The 23,935-nt window shown below is 40.2% G+C and overlaps 1 protein-coding gene across 5 annotated transcripts in view; it reads right to left on the bottom strand.

Moving 5' to 3' along the window:
• Positions 1 to 218: 218 nt before the first annotated feature.
• LOC145990840 (uncharacterized) overlaps positions 219 to 23,935 on the bottom strand; it is a 62,984-nt gene continuing 39,267 nt past the window's right edge. For all 5 annotated transcript variants that reach the window (XM_083126312.1, XM_083126581.1, XM_083126399.1 and 2 more), the window contains 2 exons: positions 17,933 to 18,095; positions 219 to 1,975 (listed from right to left, as the gene is read on the bottom strand). In XM_083126312.1, coding sequence (XP_082982438.1) covers positions 351 to 1,975; positions 17,933 to 18,095 — 1,788 coding nt within the window. In that variant the 3' untranslated portion in view covers positions 219 to 350. The remainder of the gene's footprint in view (positions 1,976 to 17,932; positions 18,096 to 23,935) is intronic.

Below are 23,935 nucleotides of genomic sequence, written 5' to 3'. Positions count from 1 at the left end.
GTAATCTTCATTCCTGGATCTTTTTCTCCTAATGCAGCACAGAAATAGAAAATATAACATTCAGTAATAATAATAATAAGACAAAACATAAACCAATATTCCTGTAGATTTAATCATTTAACCACTAAAAGAGCACTGTAATTGCCATTATATATTTTTTAGAAACTACAGAAAGCGATATATAAGATGAGAACATACCCAACAAGACATGATTGAAGTGTATAAGAAAAAGCGGATTTATTTTAAGGAAATGACATGAATGTGTGTAAAAAAGTGAAGTTACATGAGTACTAATCAAGTTTATCCATGAATGTTTACTGGAATAAAATCCCTTCCTGCAAGGAAGGAATTTACATTGCTTTTTCCAAGTTTGTTGTTTGACTTAATTTCTTAGAGGATGTGCTGATTGAACTGTCCCCCTTGGTGTTTGGTTGTTGTGTCTGAAAGGAATCCCTAGATTCGCTATCCATATCCTTGTTCTGGGTTTGGAGGGAAGGGTCTTCATTTGGAGCTGCCTTGCGATTGGTTGATGTGTTCGCACAATCCTTACCTGATACAATAGGATCTTTTGTCGAGATGTGGTAGCTTTGATCTGTTTTCTGCGACTTCAGGTCTTTCAGATCTGTGCGGCTTGTGCTGTAGACAACTCTCACATCGAATGATCTGTGCGGAGAGGCAGTGTCTGGTGACGATCCAGCATCTTGGACTGTATCTCTTGATTTACTGTTGCCGGCGTTGGCGGTGTTGGTTTCAGTTGGTTTAGGTTGGTGATGATGCTTGGAGTCTTTTGCTGCCAGAATTTCCTTTCGTTTCTTTCGAAGTTCTTCCTGAACTGGCAACACTGGAATCCTAATATCGATAGCGTTGCTCTCAAACGACCTTGATGATCCTGCAATTGGCTGCTCGGAGAGGTCTTTTGAAATTCCATGTCTGGGATGAAAGCTGAAGTCGAGAGAACGGATCACTATTTTGGAGCCTTCGCGGTCTTTTGGCGATTGCTCGCCCGATGTTTCTCCTGTCCGCAAAACCTCCCCGATGTCGTGTTCGTCTTCATTGAACAAAGGGCTGACTAACACCCTCCTCCTGTTATCCACGTCCACGTGTTCGGAGTTACGATGAGAAGAAGGAACCGGAGGAATCCTCTTGGGCTCTCTTAAAACCCTCTGGTGAAGAGACGCATCTTCAGAGTCCTCATCGTTTCTGGAGTCCATGATCAACTTCTCCAGAGCTTTCTTGTATCCGCTGAGGAAGGCGTTTGAGGACTCATACATGTTGTCCTTCATGATGGACTCGTCCGCTGAGCAGAACGACGTGGAGGAGTAGATGAGGCTCTCGTTGTCCTCTTCCACGGACGGCGTGATGCTACCCTCCCTGGAGTCTTTAGGTCGCCGATTCGACGCCGCTGCTCTGCGTTGTTGCTTCGTGACGTTCAGCAGACGCGCCGCCACCTCTGCAGGCCGTATCCCAAAGTTTGGAAACTCCATATCCGTTGGGCTGGCCGTGCTGTTGGGACTCAAAAAATCGTTGGATCGACTTCTGTACAGCACGATGCAGTGAGGAAGAAGCTCGCAGCTTTTGCTCCGGAACAAGCGCTTGTGGATCTGTGGCCGCCAGATGTCCAGCCCGTCGCTCCAGCTGTGGCACCGCGACGGCTGCCTGTTCAGGGACTCGTCGTCGGAAGCGGTCTGGCTGGCCGTCATGAACGTCTCCGCCTTTTGCATCCAGTGTTCCCATTTCTCGTCGCTCGGTGACTTGATCTTCAGCCTGTCGTCTTCCAGCGAGGTGCTCGATTCCTGCTTCTCCGCTATGCTCTGGGACACGTGGTACCTGCTGGTGCCCACGGACTTGCATCGCAGTCTCTTGGTGTGCACAATTTGCCAGTGGAGCATCTCGGATTCGATCTGTTTCCCTTCTTCGTACTGCTCGAGCTCAAGGTAAAACTCGTACACGCTGTACCACAGGTACGAAGAGAGCACTGGAAAAAATCAGACCGGATTTGAGCCAAGCGTTGTTCAAGGTCCAGGAACCCTTAAATTTGCAGGAGGAACCTTTAAATTCGGTCCAAGTTGTGTTTTGTTTCATTTAGAAAAGGTTCCTGGAATGTATTTAAATGTTCTTGGACCGCATTTAAATTGACCTTTCTCTCCTGGACCGGAATTAAATTTATTTAAAATTCCTGGACCTTTAACAACCCTGATTTAAGCAACACCAGCAGTGGCGCAACCTCAGGTTGGGAGCCAGGTGGCATTATTGCCCTCAGTGGCGTAGCAAGGGTGAGCGAAGAGGGCGACCGCCCGGGGCCTCGCGTCCCATGGGGTTTATACGAAAAATTTAATAAATAGAAGTGAGAAAAAAAATTAAAAAGACAATCAATTTGTTTAAATTCTAGTTAAATGTTATAATACGTCAAAACTGGCGTAACATACAGGCAGGAGAGCCCAAAGCCTAAGGGGGGGCCGAAATAAGTAAAATTTTTGTCATATTTCTCATGTGAAATATTTACGATAGCTTGCTTGGATATTTAACCATTTATTATTCCTTGATGAATTAAAAGCTCTTTGTCTTGTCTTTTCATCTTTCTCTTGACCTTGCATTCCCGATTTTAATTAACAATAAAACACTACCAGCTGCCACGAAGCAATTAAGTGCTTGCTTGTTTTCAACTCAAGGAGTGCATGGATAATGTTAGTATTTCTTCCTTCCTTCCTACAGCTTCAGATTTCAGCTCCCGGAAAACGGATATACATTTTTAAAGAGTAAAATTATTAAATATCATTTTTGTCATTAATTTATTATTATTATTTAAATACGATAATTTGTTGACGTATCCTAAAGATGTTGTATCGATTCACATTGAGATTTCAAATTTAAAGATCGGATGGGCACCTCGCATGCTAATCTCGCCCAGGGATTTTGCAATATGTTGCTACGCCACTGATTGCCCCTTCTCCCCTACAACCTTGGACGGAAATTAATTCCAGGGTGGCAAACATTGAAGTAAAAAAGGCAAGACTACCAGGACAAAAGGATACTCAAGATGGAATTAGTTTTTAACGTATTTCTTGCATCATTTCTTAAAGTAGGCATCTTAAAAAGGAGGGGGGGGGGCACAGAGGAGCAATCGATTTCAAATTTTACACAAATGAAATATGTGTAAAACATTTGTTGTACATGAAAGTTATACATGTCATGTGTACACTCCTATTTACATAAAGTGGCACATTTTGTAAGGTTGTACAGTTGAAGTATGTGCCACTTTATCTGAACAGGAGTGTACAAAAATAATTATATTCGTCATGCATTTTCAGTCTTTCAAGTATACAGTGTGTGTGCTTGTTCTCCATTATTATTTACTAATCCAGTCCCTGTAATAGAGTCCCGTAAAAATTTTAGTTATGATTTGTCTAACCAATGGAACCTAGTAGAATACATGTAGGAGAGTCAAAAAAACTTGGGTAGACATCACCATATTCTGGACCGGGTGTTTTAGACGCCATTTTCCAAAATGGCCGACAGCGACAATATTTTGCTTTTATATCCGCTCTGAAACCGTTAAAGTCATAATTTTGGTGTCTGAATATATGTTTTGAAGGGTGAGGAATCGAATAAAATGGTTCCTGAAGTTGTCTGGTTGTTATTTATTTCAGAAAATCTTTTTTTTTCGATTTGTTTGTCCAGATCCAACAAAACTGCCAGTCAAATCAAGGATATCTCAGAGTAATCTTATTCAACGAAGTCACTACATATGAAAGGAATTACCATGTCAAAGGGTTCTACATTACAAGAGACCAGACAGCAAACCATGTTTTCATGAAAGTTTCAAAGTTAAGGAAGACCTGCTCTGTAATGAGAGCACTGAAAAGATACATCCTGAAACTGAATTTGCAATCCCTTTAATTAAACATTGGATTCCTGAAGATACAACTGATGATCTAATTGTTCCAACATGGGCTGGATGTCGTGCTTTGGTATCAACAGCTACACCACCTCTCATGCATGTGGGATTTCTTCCATTCATCCTCAGGCCAGTTACAGAACATGCTACAGTTTTCTTATCATTGAAAAGTTTGCAGAATGTTTGCTCACAGTTAAAACAATCAGCCTTACCAGTATTTTCAGATGAGGGTGTATTCCATATCATTGCTAATATTATGATGAGTAGCCCTTCTGAGTTTCCTGACATCATTCCAATGATCGGAAACTTCCATTGCGCAAAGGTCATCCGGCACATTATTGGAAAATATCTGTGTGGCAGTGGTGCAAAGGATGCACTTATTGAGTGCAAAGTGTTTGGTGTTAAAACTGCAGAATCAGTAATGAATGGAAGTCATTATGTCAGATCGCTCAAGGGCTTACTGATTCTTGAAGAAGCTATATTGAAGATGAAATGGTCAGCATTTTGGAAATGTAACCCCAAAGAAAAATATGCTATTACCATTCAACAAGCCAAGAAATTGAAAATAAGTATTTCAACTAAGAATGTGAAAACAAGCCCAACAGAGTTTAATGAACTTTTAGCAACCTTAGCAGTTTTGTAGAATGACTTTCAGAAATTTTTAAATGATTGTGCCACTAAGTTCGAAATGTGCCGATACTAGGATACATTCCTTTACCTTGAAAAATTGTTGAAATTTCTCATAGCGTCTGACAGAGATGGCGATTGGAATAGCTACCTTCAAGCTATTCAGAACCTTCAACCTATATTCTGTGAATTTGACAGTATTAACTATTTAAGGAATGCATCATGGTATCTGGAAAAAATGCGATGGTTAGAGGAACAGTATTCTGAAGTGTATCAGAAATTTAAAACAGGCCATTTTGTAGTGAGGCAAACCAATCGATCATTTAGTGCTGTGTCACCGGTCATGAAATTGGAGCAAACTATCCAACGATCTCGAAAGAGTTCGAAAGGAATAATTGGACAAACAATGCAACAAATGTGTGTCACTGAATGGGAGTTGGTATATCACGAGGTACTAGGAATAAGCAACTGTTTCCGAGAAATATCTGGTGCTTATGATACCAGATACAGTGAAATGATGACAATCGAATAGGACACACTAATTCCTATACAGATGGACAGATTCTGGTCTTCAAGTAAAAACAAACAGCTGCTTCAATTGTCCGCTGCTACCGGTTTTATTGAACATGCAAAAACGACTAACTTTGCTACAGTGATAAGTGGAACCATCACAGGAGACAATGATACCAGAGATGCCTTCATAGTTATGAACAAGGAACTTCGAACTTGCTCTGACATTCAGACCTTTGTAGAAGAAGCAGATTCCAGAATGATACTCCATATATTTCATGCTATAGAGTCAGGCATAACATACCTCATAGTATTATCTAATGACACTGATGTAGTTGTTCTCGTCCTTCGATATCTATTTTAACTATTCAGGAAAGGATTGGAAGAAATGTAGATTAAAGTGGGAGCGGGTGACAAAGTGCGTTATGTGCCTCTATACACGCTGGGGAGAAAAATAGGAGCTACGCTTTGCATCACTTTAATTAAGGCACACATCGTTACAGGTAGTGATGTTACAAACAAGATATTAACAAAGCCATCTTCACTGAAAGCATCACCAGAAACATTACTAATCGGATTTGCAGAAGAAAATACTCTGTCTGAAGAAGCACTTGATAAAGCAGAGGAATATCTTGTTCAAGTTTAACATCCATCCTCAAAGTATAAGACATTTGATGAGCTTCGTTATTCATTACACAAACAGAAGCACATATCTGAGCAACCACCCTCATCTTTCTCAATAAGAAATGGACATTTGAGAAGATGTTTTTTTGTTCTGCAGAAATGCTTAAAACTTTCACGAAGCTACAGGGTGTCCTACGAACGGCGCAACTGGGAATTAAGAGTGGCGTTACTTTGTAACCGAAACCTGTACATACATAAGTCATACAACAAATGTTAGCCCTGTCCAAGTAGATATTTTTAAACATAGAAACAACAAACGAGGTGCAGTGTTGTTCCTGCAGTGTTGCCAAATGTAAGTGAAAGTGTAAATTTATTTTTCCACAAAGCATGGAAAATTGCATGTCAAACATTCGTACGGAAATTTGGACGTCAATTTCCACCTTGGGTAGGTGGACTATTTCGCCATCTACAGAAGAAAACCGATCGTTTTCGCGTATAGCCAATCCTGAAATGCCTCGTAAAGGCGTACCGGTCCAAATGGGTGTTTTAAAAAAAATTATGAGGTACAGTGGCAACACTGTTGATGTTTGAAGGCAACAAAAGGTGTGTTTAGTGATGGTCTATGACATGGAAATACTGGAAACAGGAAAAAAGAAAATGAAAATTTAGTGATGGTCTATGACATGGAAATACTGGAAACAGGAAAAAAAGAAAATGAAAATTTTCTTTTTTTCCTGTTTCCAGTATTTCCATGTCATAGACCATCACTAAACACACCTTTTGTTGCCTTCAAACATCAACAGTGTTGCCACTGTACCTCATATTTTTTTTTAAAACACCGATTTGGACCGGTACGCCTTTACGAGCCATTTCAGGATTGGCTATACGCGAAAATGATCGGTTTTCTTCTCTGAACTATAGATGGCGAAATAGTCCACCTACCAAAGGTGGAAATTGACGTCCAAAGTTCCGTACGAATGTTTGACATGCAATTTTCCATGCTTTGTGGAAAAATAAATTTACACTTTCACTTACATTTGGCAACACTGCAGGAACAACACTGCACCCCGTTTGTTGTTTCTATGTTTAAAAATATCTACTTCGACAGGGCTAACATTTGTTGTATGACTTATGTATGTACAGGTTTCGGTTACAAAGTAACGCCACTCTTAATTCCCAGTTGCGCCGTTCGTGGGACACCCTGTATTTTCCTGATGGAACCCTGCAACCAACCGATTATGGATGGTGAAAAGATGCAAATGGCATACTAAAGCCTGATATCTGCCTTCATGAAATGCCTTCTGAGCTACTAATACAGTGTACTTGTAAAGCATGTGCTACTAGTAGATGTAAATGTCTTATGAAATATTTACCATGCACTGAGTATTGCAAATGCGGCGAAGAATGTAAAAGATAGTGTAGGAGAAAAATAAGAAATTATCATATTATTATGCAGATGGTTGCAATAACTTGTAAAAAACATTTAAGTTCAGAGTTTTCATAATTATCATGTGTGCTTTATTGGAATATAATTTTTTTGGTGTGTGATTTATTTTATTATACATATTTTTTCAAATCTTTTATTTTGTGTAAATGTAACTTTCCAAATAATTGTAGTGAGTTTTTGTTATAGATGCAAAAAAAAACAACAGATTTTCTGAAATAAATAACAACCAAACAACTTCAGGAACCATTTTATTCGATTCCTCACCCTTCAAAACATATATTCAGACACCAAAATTATGACTTTAACGGTTTCAGAGCGGAAATAAAAGCAAAATATTGTCGCTGTCGGCCATTTTGGAAAATGGCGTCTAAAACACCCGGTCCAGGATATGGTGATGTCTACCCAAGTTTTTTTTGACTCTCCTACATGTATTCTACTAGATTCCATTGGTTAGACAAATCATAACTAAAATTTTTACGGGACTCTATTACAGGGACAGGAGTATACCGTAAAATTGAGCGTGTTGAAAAAAAATATTTCTAATCTTTTGTTTCAACACACAGCTATGCTTTAGCACAGACTTCTACCCCCTTTTGCGTAACTTACGAGGATGATAATGTCTTTGACACTACTACCACTATTACTACAACTACTACGAACACCACGACTACTACTGCTACTAATAACAAAAGTAACAATGACATTATTATTATTATTGTATTATTGACACGTTTATCCTGGTACTTGCACCCGCCAGACAAAAATTAGTGGTTGCGCTTCTGAACACCAGTCTACAAATTATATTCACATACTCACAAATAATTTTCCTATTGCATGTGTGTCTATGAATGGTGCTGAGGCAGGTTAAAAAGAAAACAGTTATTTTCTTTAAACATGTTTTAAATGTTTTATACATGTTTTTTTTACAAAGAACAAAAAACATGTTTTAAACTAATAAAATGTTAAAAACATAATACCAAGAAGACTTATTCCCTAAGAATAATGGTTGACAAGAAATCTATTAAATATCCAAGCAAATACTTTTGTTTTTACTTATAAACACTTGATTGATTCATTGATTTGGTGTTTTAAGTCCACTTTATGCACAATAAGGCTAATCTGGACTGGACCTACAGTTTAAAGTTGGATCCAAAGCACCTTGTGCCCTCACCGGGTATCAAACCCCTTGATTACAAGGTGACGACGCCGCCACAGCGCCATTGGGGAGGCCCCTTATAAACACTTGACTACTTCTTAAATCACCTATTCATGTTACTTGTAAATCTCGCATGTAGGCTGTTCCAGAAGGTTCGACTATTCCATCCCCAGGCACCACTCTATCCCCATAGTAGATACTCTGTATTTCGAAATATCACATTTTATTGTGAATGTAACAACATACATTCACATTAACAACAACATACGTTAAGTGTGGAACAAAACTGTTTCATCCATGGTGTTAAAGGCGGAGCTACTGCGGAGCATGCGCACTCGTCTGGTTCCTCTCGAACTTCCGGTTACGCTCACGGTTCTATGGGCGTTCAAACGAAACGGTGATATGGAGATTATTTTACAAGAAAAAAAAAGGGTTCCAGTTGCACAGTTCTATCTGGAACTAATTTATTTAGTCTAGCATCATTCTACAGTATTCGAGTGTCCGAAAGATGCAGGACCGTGCTTGAAGCGAGCATCCTCCGAGTATGGTTTTGAAGGTGTGGACTGGAAGCGAGTCTTTGGAGTTGCACTTCGACTGCAGCGCCAAATACGATCAGTATATAAAACTGAGGACACGTTGTTTTCCCCGTATTTTAAACACTCGTTCTTAACAGTAGAAACCACATGACTTTTTCAAATGTTCTTATGCATACCAGGCCCGTACCCAGGATTTTTTTGAGCAAGGGCCAAGCCCGAGACCGTGGTTATACAGTGTGTCCGAGAAAAAATATACCAATAAAGAATTTAAATAACTCAACAATTGTTAACGACAGAAATGTCAAATAACGTTTATTTGGAAGAGGGAAGAAAGGAATTTTTTTAAGCAAAGAACAAGAAAAAAATTTCACCTTAGTAGATCTCAATGTGTGCTCCTTTGGTGGCGCGACAAACATCAAGGCGGTACTCAACCTCCATCCAAGTGTTCTTCAACATTTGATGAGTGACGGAGCCACATGCTTCGATAATTTTTTCACGGAGATCATTGAGGTCTTGCACAGGTGTTTGGTAAACCATAGTCTTCACATAACCCCAAAGGAAAAAAATTCCAAAAGAGTCAAGTTTGGTGGCCGTGGTGGCCATTTAATGGGTCCACCCCTCCCAATCCAATTACCAGCGAAATTGTTATTAAGGAAGTTAGTAACACAACGGGCATAATGTGGGGGGGGGGCATCCTGCTGAAACATGTACCCATGAGGTATACGAGGTACAGCATACTGTTGCAACATTTGCAGGTAACTTGCACCTGTAACTTCCTCAAAGAAAAAGGGCCCAATTACGGATTCTCGTGTCAAACCACACCACACATTCAACTTGGGGCTGTCGCGTTCATGTTCAACAACTGCATGGGGATTCTGCTCACCCCATATTCTACAGTTATGCCTATGCACTCTTCCGGAAATGTAGAAGGTAGCCTCATCTGAAAATGTTACGCGTGCCAGGAATTCATTGTCATCATCAATACGTGATAGCACTTCACTAGCATAATCAAACCTAGCGGGTTTATCACTGCACTTTAGTTTCTGAACAAGCTGTAACCTGCAGGCTCTAAGCATTAACCTTTTATGTACGATATCATGCACAGTAGAACGTGGACTTTGAAGTTGAGAACTAGCACGTCTCACAGATTTACGCGGGCTTCTCTGGAAAGCTTCCTGAACTGCAACCACTTTATCCTCGCTCACACGCTTCCGACCACTACCTTTCTTCCTCAACAAAGACCCTGTTTCCAGCAATTGTTTATGCCATTTAACAATGTAATGACGTTCTGGTGTTTCCTGTCCATATTGTTTCCGGAATCTTCTTTGTACCGTTACAGGAGACTTCAATTCTGCAAACCAAAAGCAGCACTCAACTTTCTGACGAACATTAAACGGCGCCATTGTACAGACTACTCACGAACAAAGCCGCGCATGCGCTTAATTATGTTACGATTTTTTCCCTTCTGGTGGCAAAAAAAAATTCCTTTCTTCCCTCTTCAAAATAAATTTTATTTGACATTTCTATCGTTAACGATTGTTGAGTTATTTAAATTCTTTATTGGTATATTTTTTCTCGGACACACTGTATAAATAAATATTATATATATATATATATATATATATATATATATAAATAATTGTCATGAAATATATATCAATTATTAAATAATTAATTAATATAATTATAAAATATATATATTATAAACATATATAAACAAATTAATTTGCTACATTTATAAACTAGCAAATTAATTCTTTTAACAATTGGTTCAAAATGTCTAGAAATTAGAAGATACGTGAAATATTTTACTAGCTAAATTTGAGATTTTTTTAATTATTGCTTTTTATTAATAATGATAATTACATTTTCATACATTTATTGTGTTATGTTTTTATAACGGTGTATATGTGTTAATGGTCTCTCGAAAGGAAATATTTCCTTATCATAGTTGTAGCTAGAGATTTCAGCGCCCAGGACGAGAATAGATTTTTTGCACCCCCCCCCCCTTCCTAGATTTAGCTGGCATACTTAGACATTGTAGAAATTTTATGTACCTACTCTTTTCCGTTCAATCCGACGAAAAGAAAACTTAGCATTCAAGAAATGTTGTTAATAAAAGGACAGTCGGTTGTGCATCCCACGCCATCTTCATAGAAGCAGTGTGTGTTATTGTTCACATCTGCAAAATCGATTGCAAATTAAAGATAACTAGGTGGAGGGACAAAAAAAAATGAGAAACTTTAATAAGACATTAGTTTCTTATGAAATTAACATGTAAGTGCTATGAAAGGAGGTGAGAAATGGAGGAGAAATAACAGGTCGGTCTAATTTCTGTATTCCAGGGACAACCCCCTTCGCAGCTACGGATCATTCCTTACTAGACGAATTTGATATAATTTTAAAATCTTATCTATGACTGTAGAACTACGTTTTATCCCCATGCTGTTACCAGCTCTAAAAAATAAGCGAGAGAGAGCAAGAGATGTATGCAACATTCACACACACGCAGACATCTTTCTTTGTTCTTCCTTCTTTGTATGTGTTTATCATATTATTCTTAGTGAAGTATGTTTGAAGACAAAACTAATTGCTTATCTTTGTTGTTATGACACAAACTCTTACCCTCTGAAAATTTTGATGGAAAAAAGTTTTAATAGAACAAGATGGTTCTGCCATGGGAATTCGTACCCTGCCTGAATGTGACCACCAACGCTATGGAATGATCCTTATAATGAAGAACATGTCTGAATGTGAATTAACCACACAAAAAGGACATTTTTCATCAAGACTGCAGTTCGAAAAAAGTCAAAACAGGGAGTAAAAATGGTGAACTGTCCCGACCAAATTGGAACATTTACTAGCTTCGTATAAATGGTTATAAAACTAAAATTACTAAATGTAGTAGACTGCAGAATTCTGAAGTCTGCCTCTCTCCAGAAACAACACATTCATTTATGAAAGAAGAAAATCGAAATTCTTGCAAAATCTTAAAAATCGTCCATGTTATTTTTGTAGGTTTTTATAGGTTTACATTTAAAAAATTCATGGCTCGAGGGGGAAGGGGGATGGCCCCCTTGCCCCCTACCTTGGGTACGGGCCTGATGCATACGTTTCCACACATTAGAAGAACTTCAACCAACAACTTGCTGGCTTTCTACCTCCTTGATATCAAACAAATGAACAAAGGAGTGCAGGAGTCATGTGATCAAGTTTGTAACGATCCGTACTCCGAGTTGTGGTCTCGAACTGCACTAGGTGACGTCACTTCCGTCAAGACCGTACTTCAAGTGTGCTCTTTGTACCTTTCGGACATAGATGCAAGCGGTACGAAGAAAGAATTTGGACCCGACTGAACATGAACACAGTCGTTTGTGGGATTTGCATTTTGTTGCAAACATGTGGATCGGTTTTGCTTTTGTGGTGTAAAACACGTCTCGTAGGGAGGTTTCAGACCGAAGCAACAAGCGACGCGCGACAGTGGGGCTTCACACCAAAGTCATAAGCGACCCAGGCCACTGTAGTCTATACTTTGTTCCGACTATCTATGGAGCGAGTGAACGAAAACAAGTGTCTGCGCAAGTAATGACGCGAGACGGCTCCGCCAATGAACACATGAGAAGAAACGTGATTGCGTGAAGGGGGAAAAGCGACTGCAGTTATCAGCCTTCCTAGCAGCGTGTACTGCTTCACTCTGCCCACTCGGTTTCCCCCTCGCTATGCGAGGGCTTGCTCCAGAGTATATAAGCAAGCATTTACGCGCATGGACGAACCTGATCGCGGTGACACGATGCACGCCATTGAGAGAAGGGCCCAATCTGATCGACAAGAGACACCCTGCAAGTTGTCTGTTTCAAAGGTTGCATTGATTACTGACGGTTTACTTCAAAGAGACACGTGTCGCTTGCCACTTCTGTCCGAGAGATTTCAGATCGAAGCAACAGACCACAAGCGGCAGGTGACAGCGCGAGTTCACACCGAAGTGACAAGCGACACGGATATACGGACCTCTTTATTCTAAAACACAACATTCACCGCACATGCGTGAATAACACACCGAGGCGACACGACGCAAGGAATTGAGAAAACGGCCCAGTTCAAGCGACACGTGCAGCTTGTCGTGTCCATTTGGTTCGAAAAGGAGCTGTCAGACCGAAGCGATAAGCGACACTTGTCTCTTGGAAACTAACCTACAGAAATAAACGAAAACTTCCGAACCGAAGCGAGATGACAAACTAACTGTACATGTCGCTCGAACTGGGCCGTTTTCTCAATTCCGTGCATCTTGCCACCTCAATCTGTTGTTCGCTCATGCGCGGTGGTGAATAGTTTGCTTTAGATGGAATAGGCCCGTGTCGTTTGCCGCTTCGGCGTCAAATCCCCATGTCGCTTGTCGCTTAGGTCTGAGAGTTCCCTTTCTGTTTGAAGTAAATTTGTGCAAGTAAAAGTGGCATGCCTTATCATAGGTTTTCCCCAAATCTCTCAGGCGAAAAGGCGAAGATGATAGCGCAAATATTATTACCAGTGATTTGTAACTGTCATTACTTTCCCTACAGCTTTTTTTGGGGGTGGGACAAAGATTCACTTCAGTATATATTATAGCTTTTGTCCAGGCGTATTCCCTGCTCCCCACTTCCCTGCCAGCATGTAGCCCGCGCCGTAAGACATACGGCAGACGTTTTCACAAGCGATATCGGGCACGGCCACACAGAGCGTGTCCTTGGCGACCAGCCAATGGCAGGAGTGCAACGTTGTACGTACAGTTAGGAGACTTTGGCGCGCAAGTTAAACGCAGTGTCCTTCTTTCGCAAGAAGTTTTCATAAAACTCGCCACTTTAAGTTTCATCATAAGGTGGGGCAAGACATTTTGAACCTGACAGTCAAGTCCCATAAATGTCCTTCCCCTACTACCGTTTCTTGAAGAAACTCGGGTCAGGACGTCTCAACACAAAAACACACTCAATAACCCTTTCATTTCCCTTCTGTCTGTTTTTTCGTTGCCACCGTGTTGACGCCGCCGAGTTGTTGTGTCTTGGTAAAGCTATGGGTGTTGAATTCGGCTGAATATACACAATGACCCTTCATTGTCGTGGGCGTTCACGAACATTGTGAGTCTGAGTCAGTTTGAGTTCTGCGTTTTCGTAGCATGGGCGGTGTAAAATAATTCGCTTATCGTTTACTCTTACGCCACAGAGAACAGTTGTGAGAGGATTCAATACAGCCCTTTTGATTGATTTGATTTATTTACTTCGCTTTTCTGCCACTTTTTTCTAATCGCGAATATGAGGAGACTGATGAAATTGGTGAAGGAACTCTTACAAAGACCCATGTCCAGGCCGGGATTCGAACCCGGGACCCCTGGCATCATAGCGCGCTGTGCTATTCAGCCCTTATGTTCGATTGTTGTTGTGCAATAGTGTGTGTTCCGTGAGAGTTATTTAATATCGCTATCGAAACCTAGCACCAGTAGTACAGGCACCAAGGGTAAAATATTACGTCCACAAGACAGAAATCTTATTATTAAAGTAGTAGTAGTAGTAGTAATAATAATAATAATAATAATAATAATAATAATATCGTCTTTATTGAGAGGGCGTGTTTCGGCCTCGCGGACCGATCTTACAAGGGTATTCTTACTTCAAGGAATAGGCGTCGGAAGATTTGCGTGCTGAAACAGTGTTTTCTCAGAGTCGAGAACTTACGGCTAAACCGTGTGGTGTAGTATGTGTGCACACTGTGTTGCGTATTATAAAACAGGGTAAAGGATCTACCACAAAAATCGATGAACCCCTATTCATATCTCCTGGGAAACATGCTAGAAAACAGACCTTGCAGTTCCTGTACAATAAATACCTTCAAACTTTTTTCAGGTACATGTTTCTATTATATGCTGCAGTGATATGGTATTATAATTCTGTGTAGAAATATTCACTATATTATTTCACTGTACTCAAATATGTGCATGCATTATATATAAAAAGCTGAATATTGGACACAATGAATTCTCTGTTTTTCCCTTCCGCTAGCAGTTCGTTTGGCAACAGCGCAATAGCACTGGCTGCGTATTGACTGAGCTCATGTTCCTTCTAAAAGTATACGACGTATAGACAAGACCTATAGCACCAGTTGTATTAGCTTTCTATTTCCTTCACCTTTTCATTTACAAAATAATTGAATACATGTAAACGTTTGTTCGTTTTGAATTCGTCGTTCCGTAGTTTCCGGCGAAAGAAACAGTAGACGAGTTGTCCACCACCATTTTCATTCGGTCTGTTACACAATGTGATGACAATGAATTGAAACTGGGCGTCAGCTAGACATCGACTAGTTAAGCAGGACGAAGAACGAAATGGATACGTGTTCACAGGATTGTTAACAGAACCTAGTCATGAACTTTTGGTGTAAGCAGCTACGTATTTAAGTAATGAACTCGTACGTATGTTTTCATTACGAGACGAACGCGGAGTTTTCGTAATTTGTATTTTGTGAGAAATAAGGCAGAACAAACTGTGAACCGATTTGATTTGTGCTATTGTTCCCCACCTCGACTGCTTGGGTTGGAACAGTGTCAGTTTTCTTAAGTACCACGTAACAATCAATCAACGATCCAAAAAGAAGTGGTGGTGGTGTGGTCTATTGGAACAGTTTTATTCAAACGATCTTTTGTCGTTTTGATTTTGGTCTCCTTGCACGCGTGTTTAAGTACTGGATTACGGGCATACCGGCCAAGCGTACAAAGTACCTTATTCAGTACGTCTTGCGATGTGGATACGACTGTGGACTTATGCACGGACAAGTTCGGCATGGTTTTGGGAAGAAAGCGGATAGAATAGGAGCTGCGAGATATTCGAGTATTCGTCGTGCCAACAACGGTAACCAAAACGGAAGAGGTTACGAGGATTGAAGAGGAAATTGCGCCCCTCCAATTTGATGATGGTTTTCAATCCAAGACCCGTAATGTCAAGGAACGCCTTAGTGATTGTCGCAGAAGAAGAAGTATAGGTTGCTACAAAGAACTACATCCCGCCCAATATTACCAGCACCTCACAAAAATTAAGGTATGTAGCTACAGTGAGTGTCAATTAATCTGTTGTTTTTTTTGGAACATACAGTGAAAGTGAAGTAATACAAGTACTTAAGCGGAACGAACGTAAGATTGGAATTTGCAGAGAACTGTGGTGTTTTGCGTATGCGTCACTTTTCCGCTGTCGTAACAATTGTAAAGTTTGGACAGACAGTTTTGTTCGTTGTGGAACAAATCGGTTTTCTTGAAGTCGTCGCTATTGCTATTGTTCGATTGCGAAGAAGGTTTCCTCCTCTTACGATACAAGGTGTTTAAGAGCGCCAGTTGCCATAATAGTAACATTGGATGTAATTTGGGTACTGGGGTATAATTAGTGTTCTGGATGCACGTCATAAGCTTAATCATCGTGTTGAATGGGCGTTGTATGCTCAAGTTGAAATGGTGACGTTGTTTATTTAGTCGTTGTTAAAACATTTGGGATTAATGACCACTGTTGGTCGTCATGTACATTGTTGATGTTAAAAGTTGAGTTACGTACGTGTGACGCAGGTTGTTCACCATGTATTGTTATTCATCAATAGTCGCCTTCTTCGTTGCGCAAGACTATTAAAATAAAAGAAAGACAACAAAACTAAAATTAATTGTACAATTTATTAACCTTCAGATACGTAGCGAGTAAGAAATAATGAAATTCTTGGTTGATCGCAACGTTGCAAAAGGATGAATGATTGCTAGGGCGAATATCGCAAATTAAGTCAATTAACTGGTTACTGAGAAATTAAAGACTGGTGGTAGGATTGAACGTGGGTGCAACGCATGTTTGGCAAGGACACGCAAAAATCACATATGTTGAGAGAAACCTTCGTATTCCTTAGTGTCTTGAAGTATTGCGTTGTGTAGCAAGTTCAGTTAACACTAGATATAAACCAGACATTATATCTTTGGTTGATGGTTCTCTTAAATGAGACTGAGGCGATACGCAAAAACGTGTCACAAGCTTCAACAACACAAGAGACTTTTGTAATTGGTTGGGAAAAAGCCATACTTCTTTCGATTCACACCGTCCTAGGCACCTTCCACATTCTTTATTTTTATTGCCCACCTTCCCAATTACCATGAATATCTGATATTTTCTACATATACAGTATTAGTTCGATGCATGTTTAAAACAAAATGTTTGAAACAACTTGTTTTAAACGTTTAAAACATGCGGCTTTGTTTTTTACAAATGTTTAAAACGTTTAAAACACAGTATTTTAAGCATGTTTTTTAGACTTGTTTAAATCGCATTCTCATACTTGGTGGTTGATAGTCTGTGGGTATTTGTTTCATTCAATCTGTGTCATTTTGTTTACTGGAGAGAAATCTGTTCAGTGGCTGAAAATGTATATTCAATTATGAAAGAAACATATCCTGATGAATACCTGTGGGACACGTTTAAAACATCTGGCTATGTCTGTTTTGCAAGTGTTTAAAACATTTTTGAAATGAAATACCATGCGGATGAAACAGTTTTGTTTCTCACTTAACACATCCTTCTCTGCTGCCACTACACAACTATTAATACTTATAACCATGGTTGTTCGTCGTCGCCTTCTAATCAAGGGGTTCCGGGTTCGATACCCAGTGGAGGCACATAGCACACTGGTTCGAATCCCACTTTAAACAGTAGGTCCAGTCACGATTAGCCTTCCTGTGAATAAAGTGGACTTAAAACAACAAATCAATCAAGCATGTTTGTTAAAGGGCCAGGAACCCATAAATTCTAATAGGTTCTATTGGGTTCCGCAACAGTACCGGAACCTTCTATCTCGCACAATTTATATTCGGTCCAAGTTGCGTATTGTTTCATTGAAAAACGGTTTTTCTGGACCGTATTTAAATTCATCCGGAAAAATTATCCCTGGACCGAATTGAAATACTTTACAGATAGAAGGATTCTTTACGCTCCAGAACATATTTACGTTTTCTGATTTTATCTCCTGGACCGGAATTGAATTTATTTCATTGACGTTTAACAACTCTGCTTATACGAGGACCAACTTATCCCTGTGGAAAGGGAAAATCACATTTTACATCTTTACTTGTAGAAAGTAATGGCGTGATGTTGTACCTAACTGGATGACCTCCATCGCTAGGAACTCGATACAGACGGGCGTGACGTGGCGGGTCCATCCACAAAAGAAGAGCCCCGTGGACATCGTGACAAACCTCGTCACCAACTCTTTGACGGCAGCAACAACCAGCCAGGGTAGAATCAGATACGGTCTCTCATACTGTGGAGAAAGATATCACCTTTAGCTGCTTATTTAAAAATGAACTCTTCTAAGTTGAAGAGGACAAAGTAAGATGATGCAAACATACTAGAGGATGACATAAATACAATTAAGCATAATGTTAAAATATTTTTAAAAGCAGCTAAAGAGATAGGGTTGGAAGTTAGCAAATACAAAAACAAATATATGATTACATGCCGAAACTAAGTGTTAGGTAATAATCAAAGTCTAATTAATGATTACAACTCGTTTGAACCAGTTTTCAAATTCAAGTACTTACGAGTAATACCTACTAACAAATGAAAATACTATTAAAGAAAAAAATGAAAAGCAGGCTTAACTCAGGAAATGCATGTTACTTTTCCCTTCATAAACTTTTATCTTCTCGTACAATATCCTAGAAGCTTTAAGTTAAAATATACAAAACAGTAATTTGCCTGTAGTATTATGTGGATGTGGAACTTGGTCCCTTACATTAAAAGGGATCCGTAAATTAAAAGTATTTAAAAAAATATTAGAAAAATATTTGGACTTAAATAGATAGGGAGACAGGTGAGTGGAGAAGGTTACATAATGTAGAACTACACAATTTGTATTCCTGTCCAGATATTAGAATAATTAAATCAAGAAGACTTAAATGGGGAGGCCATGTGGCACGAATGGGAGAGAAAAGGATAGTCTACAAGATTCTTGTTGGGAAATTTGATGGTAAAAGACCAGTAGGAAGGCGAAGATAGAGGAATAACGTTGAGATGTACCTAAAGGAAATCGGTAAGGAAGGAAAAGTTTGGATTGATCTTGCCCAGGATAGGTAGAGATGGAAGGCTTGTGTTGCTGCAGCCATAAACCTTCTGGGTTAAGAAGGCTAGAGAGTTAGTGAGTTAGAGAACAGAAAGTACAATCTAACTTACACATTATTTAATTTGTGGTGTACGTTTCGCGAATATTGCGTTTTCACCATCGAGATCTGGAAGGATCCATCGAAGGCAACCATCCCAATTTCTCTCCCCCGTTCCATTAAAATATCAGCTACTTCAGCTACTAATAATTCTCTGTAGATGAAATGGCAATTGCATTATTTCTAATCTATCTACGCTAAGACAACGTAGCAGGCCCGTGCCCACGGGGGAGGTAGGGGAGCCATGCCCCTCTTCGAACTCTGAAATATTATAATGTGAACCTATAAAATCCTACAAATACTACTATAATAACATTGAAATTTTTTTCAGATTTTGCAAGAATTTCGATTTCGTACTTGCATAAATGAATAGGTTTGTTGTGGAGAGAAGATGAATCCAGAAGTCTGCAGTCTGCAATAATGAGTAATTTTAATTGGATTACCATTGATGAAAGGCCATCAGTGAGGACAGTCCATTCATTTTTATCTCTGTTCAGACTTTTTTTGTTGTTGCAGTTGTGTTGAAAAAATATCTGTTTTTTTGGAGGAGGGTTAACTCACGTTTAGACATGCTCTTTATTTTAATAATCATTGCTAATAAGTAACATTTGGGGCCTTGTAATCAAGGTGTCCCGGGTTCGATACCCGGTGGAGGCACATAGCAGTTCGGATTCTACTCCAGTCCTAATTAGCCTTATTGTCCATAAAGTGGACTTAAACACCAATTCAATCAAAATCAATAATACGTTTCATTTAATTTATAAATATAATACAATCTAATACAACATAAACAACTGTTCAGTGTTGCTGACATAAGAAAATTAAAGGAAATTTGAAAGCACTGTTAATTTGCTGAACATGGTACTACTCAAATTCTTATGAGAACTGAATGTGAACAATAAGCATCAAGCTCTACTCCGTGTGACAAGCTTGTAAGCGAATGTGTTAGGTGGTCGTGGGGGGGAGGGAGGTTGTCTATCAGTGGAACACAATATTACAACTCCAAAGTTGAGGCGTTGCAAATGTTAGGGGCGAAATCGCTAATACTAGTGGGAATCGGCAGTTTTCCAAACGTCTGTCTTATTCTAAATCACGTTCACTGTCCCGTTCTAAGGCAACTTTCAGAATATTGGAGACTAGGCAGACTCCTGTCGGACATTGCATGAGTTCCTGCAGTCTTCGATGTATGTGATAACAGGGTTTTAAAGGTCCAGGAATTCTAAAGTCCTGTCCAGGAGAGAAAATCAGCAAGCGTAAATTGGTTCTAGACCGTAAATATTCTTTTTATCTGTAAAGTATTTCAATTCGGTCCAGGAACCTTTTATGCATATCAATTTAAATACGGTCCAGGAACCTTTTCCCGGATGAATTTAAATTCGGTCCAGTAACCTTTTTTAGGAGCAATTTAAATCCAGTCCAAGTTCCGTATTGAAATGAAACAATACGCAGGGACGTCTTAACTTATTTTGGAGTGAGGGGGGGGGGAGGTTTTCAAATCCGTCAACCAGAATTTACAATATCTTCCCCATATATACAGGGTGTTTCTAAAGGTCGTTTACAACGCTTGGGAGGTGATTCCTCACACGAAAACAAGCAAAAAGTCTAAGTTCCATTTTTACGACTGAGGCTTCGTTTCCGAGATAGGAGCCTCGCAAAAGGTGACAAAGTGATCGTCACACCTAACTGGGACGAATACTATCACAGATAGAGAGGCGGTTCCAAGGGAATCATAAAGGAATCGTATGTGCTCAGTCCGGAAGTCACTATGAAAAGTTCACTGCACGCATGCGCAATGGAGTCCTCAAAGGAATTGGGGATTTCCAGCAAGAACAATACATGGAAAGGGTATGTAACGCAGCAAGAAGGACCGTGACAATGAGAAATGCGTTAAAGACAACACATCCCGACCTCAAACATCAAAACATGAGCACCGAACACAAAATCCGAAAAGTTGAGCACGGTTGCATACCCCAGTTACACGCGAGGAATGAACGAATCATGTCATGTGGCATACGAGAGACACATTACTCCACCAGGAGGAGGGAAAGAAAAACACATTATCAGGTGATTGCGACAACGTGTATTTTTACACGCGACAACTACGTAATATCCCCCCCCCCCACATACACACAACAAACAACAAATGCTACAATGTCTTATGCACAGACAGTGCGTGTCACTGTACACCAACTGAAGATGTCATTTTCACCACACAAAGGGGGTGGGGAGCAATACCAAAAGTGTTCGCACGCGATCATTGTGACGTAAAAGAGACCAGTTTTGGAAGCGCTGCACAGGCAAGTCTGGCTCTCGTAGTCTACGTTTGACCTTCATGACTGCTGTTCCCGCGAGAGGAGCTCGAAGGGTTGGTTCTCTCCGGCAGTCGTTCCAGTCGAGTTGCAGGTGCTGGGATATGATCAGCAGTTCGCTCTAGGTTGTCATACGCATTGAAGAGTACTAGTATGTTGTATTGAAAGAAGTTGACGTGGTGGAGTGGACAAGTCAAGTATCGCAACAATTGGTCTGTGGTGTTCGTTAGGTGATACGGCCAATTTGTGCAGTGTGCCAGTGTTAAACAAAAACAATACTTTGCAGTTCCAGCTCCCTATTACACAGATGGCTGCGTATACGACCCAGCAGCTAGCAGACATGCATCTCATGTATGGGGAGGCACGTGGTAATAGCCGCGAGGCAAGGCGTCTTTATGGAGAACGCTTTCCACATAGACCTTTACCGTCTCACACCTTCTTTCAGGTAGTGGACAATCGACTGCGTGAAACAGGGTCAGTGTTACCACCGCGGCAAGAAGTTGGAAGACCCCGAAGTGTACGCACACATCAGTTTGCAGAAGATGTGTTAACAGCGGTCGCAGAACATCCTGGAACTAGTACGCGCGTGCTCGCTCGGGCACGAAACACGTCTCATGTGAATGTTTGGCGAGTGTTGTCAGAGGAAGGAATGCACCCTTTTCAACTGCAGAAAGTACAAGAACTGTTACCTCGTGACTTTCGCCCTCGTATGGAGTTTTGCCAATGGTTGTTGCATCATCTGGACACAAACCCTCACTTCGGGGCAAACGTATTGTGGACAGATGAAGCCATTTTCACCAGGATTGATGTCTTCAATAGTAGAAACAGTCATGTATGGGACTTTGACAACCCACATGCACTTTTTGTGGCCCATCACCAGCACAGGTTTTCAGTGAATGTGTTGTGCGGGATAGTACATGATCATTTAATTGGACCATAAATTCTCCCTGTTCGCCTGAATGGTCGCACGTATCATGCATTTCTTAGTGACGTTCTGCCTGAACTGTTGGAGACCGTACCTTTGGCACTGCGGCAAGAAATGTGGTACCAACACGATGGTGCACCAGCTCATATCGATTGTAATGTACGACATTTCCTGCATGACGTGTTTCGCAATAGGTTCATTGGTAGGGATGAGCCTGTGCCTTGGCCACCGAGGTCGCCAGATCTCAACCCTCTCGATTTTTTCTTCTGGGGAGAAATGAAAACCCTCATATACGACACACCTGTCACATCAGCTGAGGACCTCGTTGTCGCATCAACGTAGCCGCCGCTACGGTAGCAGATACATCTGGCTTGTTTGCTCGTACTCGACAATCCTTGAAATGTCGCTGTCATCTCGGCGTAGAAGTGAATGGCAGACATTTTGAAAACCGTCTGTGATTATTGCCCTCGGCAAATCTCAGTGAGAACACTCTTGGTATTGCTCCCCACCCCCTTTGTGTGGTGAAAGTGACATCTTCAGTTGGTGTACAGTGACACGGACTGTCTGTGCGTAAGATATTGTAGCATTTGTTGTTTGTTGTGTGTGTGTGTGGGGGGGGGATATTACGTAGTTGTCGCGTGTAAAAATACACGTTGTCGCAATTACCTGATAATGTGTTTTTCTTTCCCTCCTCCTGGTGGAGTAATGTGTCTCTCGTATGCCACATGACATGATTCGTTCATTCCTCGCGTGTAACTGGGGTATGCAACCGTGCTCAACTTTTCGGATTTTGTGTTCGGTGCTCATGTTTTGATGTTTGAGGTCGGGATGTGTTGTCTTTAACGCATTTCTCATTGTCACGGTCCTTCTTGCTGCGTTACATACCCTTTCCATGTATTGTTCTTGCTGGAAATCCCCAATTCCTTTGAGGACTCCATTGCGCATGCGTGCAGTGAACTTTTCATAGTGACTTCCGGACTGAGCACATACGATTCCTTTATGATTCCCTTGGAACCGCCTCTCTATCTGTGATAGTATTCGTCCCAGTTAGGTGTGACGTTCACTTTGTCACCTTTTGCGAGGCTCCTATCTCGGAAACGAAGCCTCTGTCGTAAAAATGGAACTTAGACTTTTTGCTTGTTTTCGTGTGAGGAATCACCTCCCAAGCGTTGTAAACGACCTTTAGAAACACCCTGTGTGTATATATATATATATATATATATATATATATATATATATATATATATATATATATATATATATATATATATACGATATATATATATATAGTTATTGAATATATGAATATCCACAGTGGCTCATAAGAGATAAGGGGAGGCCGAGGCCTCTATTACGGATTAATTCATTACTTATAATTCTATAAACTGAAATATTATGTCTTACGATATGACAATTACCGAATATTTCCATCCCTGCCTGGTACTCGATTTTCGCATGCAGTTGGCATGATGATATTAATTGATTCCTTTTTTTTAATGATTACGCTACTTTTAAAAGTGGATGAAGTACACGTCCAAACGTATTGAGTAGTGTAATTGGTGATAATATAAACTCGAGAAAGTATGAGCCCCTCTCAGGCAGATTTGGCTACACTTAAAACTAGCTCAAGATGTGCATATGAGCTTATTGCTCAAGTGTGGTACTCTGTCTAACCCAAGATTTTTGTAAAAATGCCCTCGGGAATTTC

This window comes from Lepisma saccharinum, chromosome 1 (genome assembly GCF_977018435.1).
Source record: "Lepisma saccharinum chromosome 1, izLepSacc3.1, whole genome shotgun sequence".
In the NCBI taxonomy this organism is placed as follows: domain Eukaryota; kingdom Metazoa; phylum Arthropoda; class Insecta; order Zygentoma; family Lepismatidae; genus Lepisma; species Lepisma saccharinum.
The sequence above is the reverse complement of the archived record's forward strand: the minus strand, read 5'-3'. Positions and strand labels throughout refer to the sequence as shown.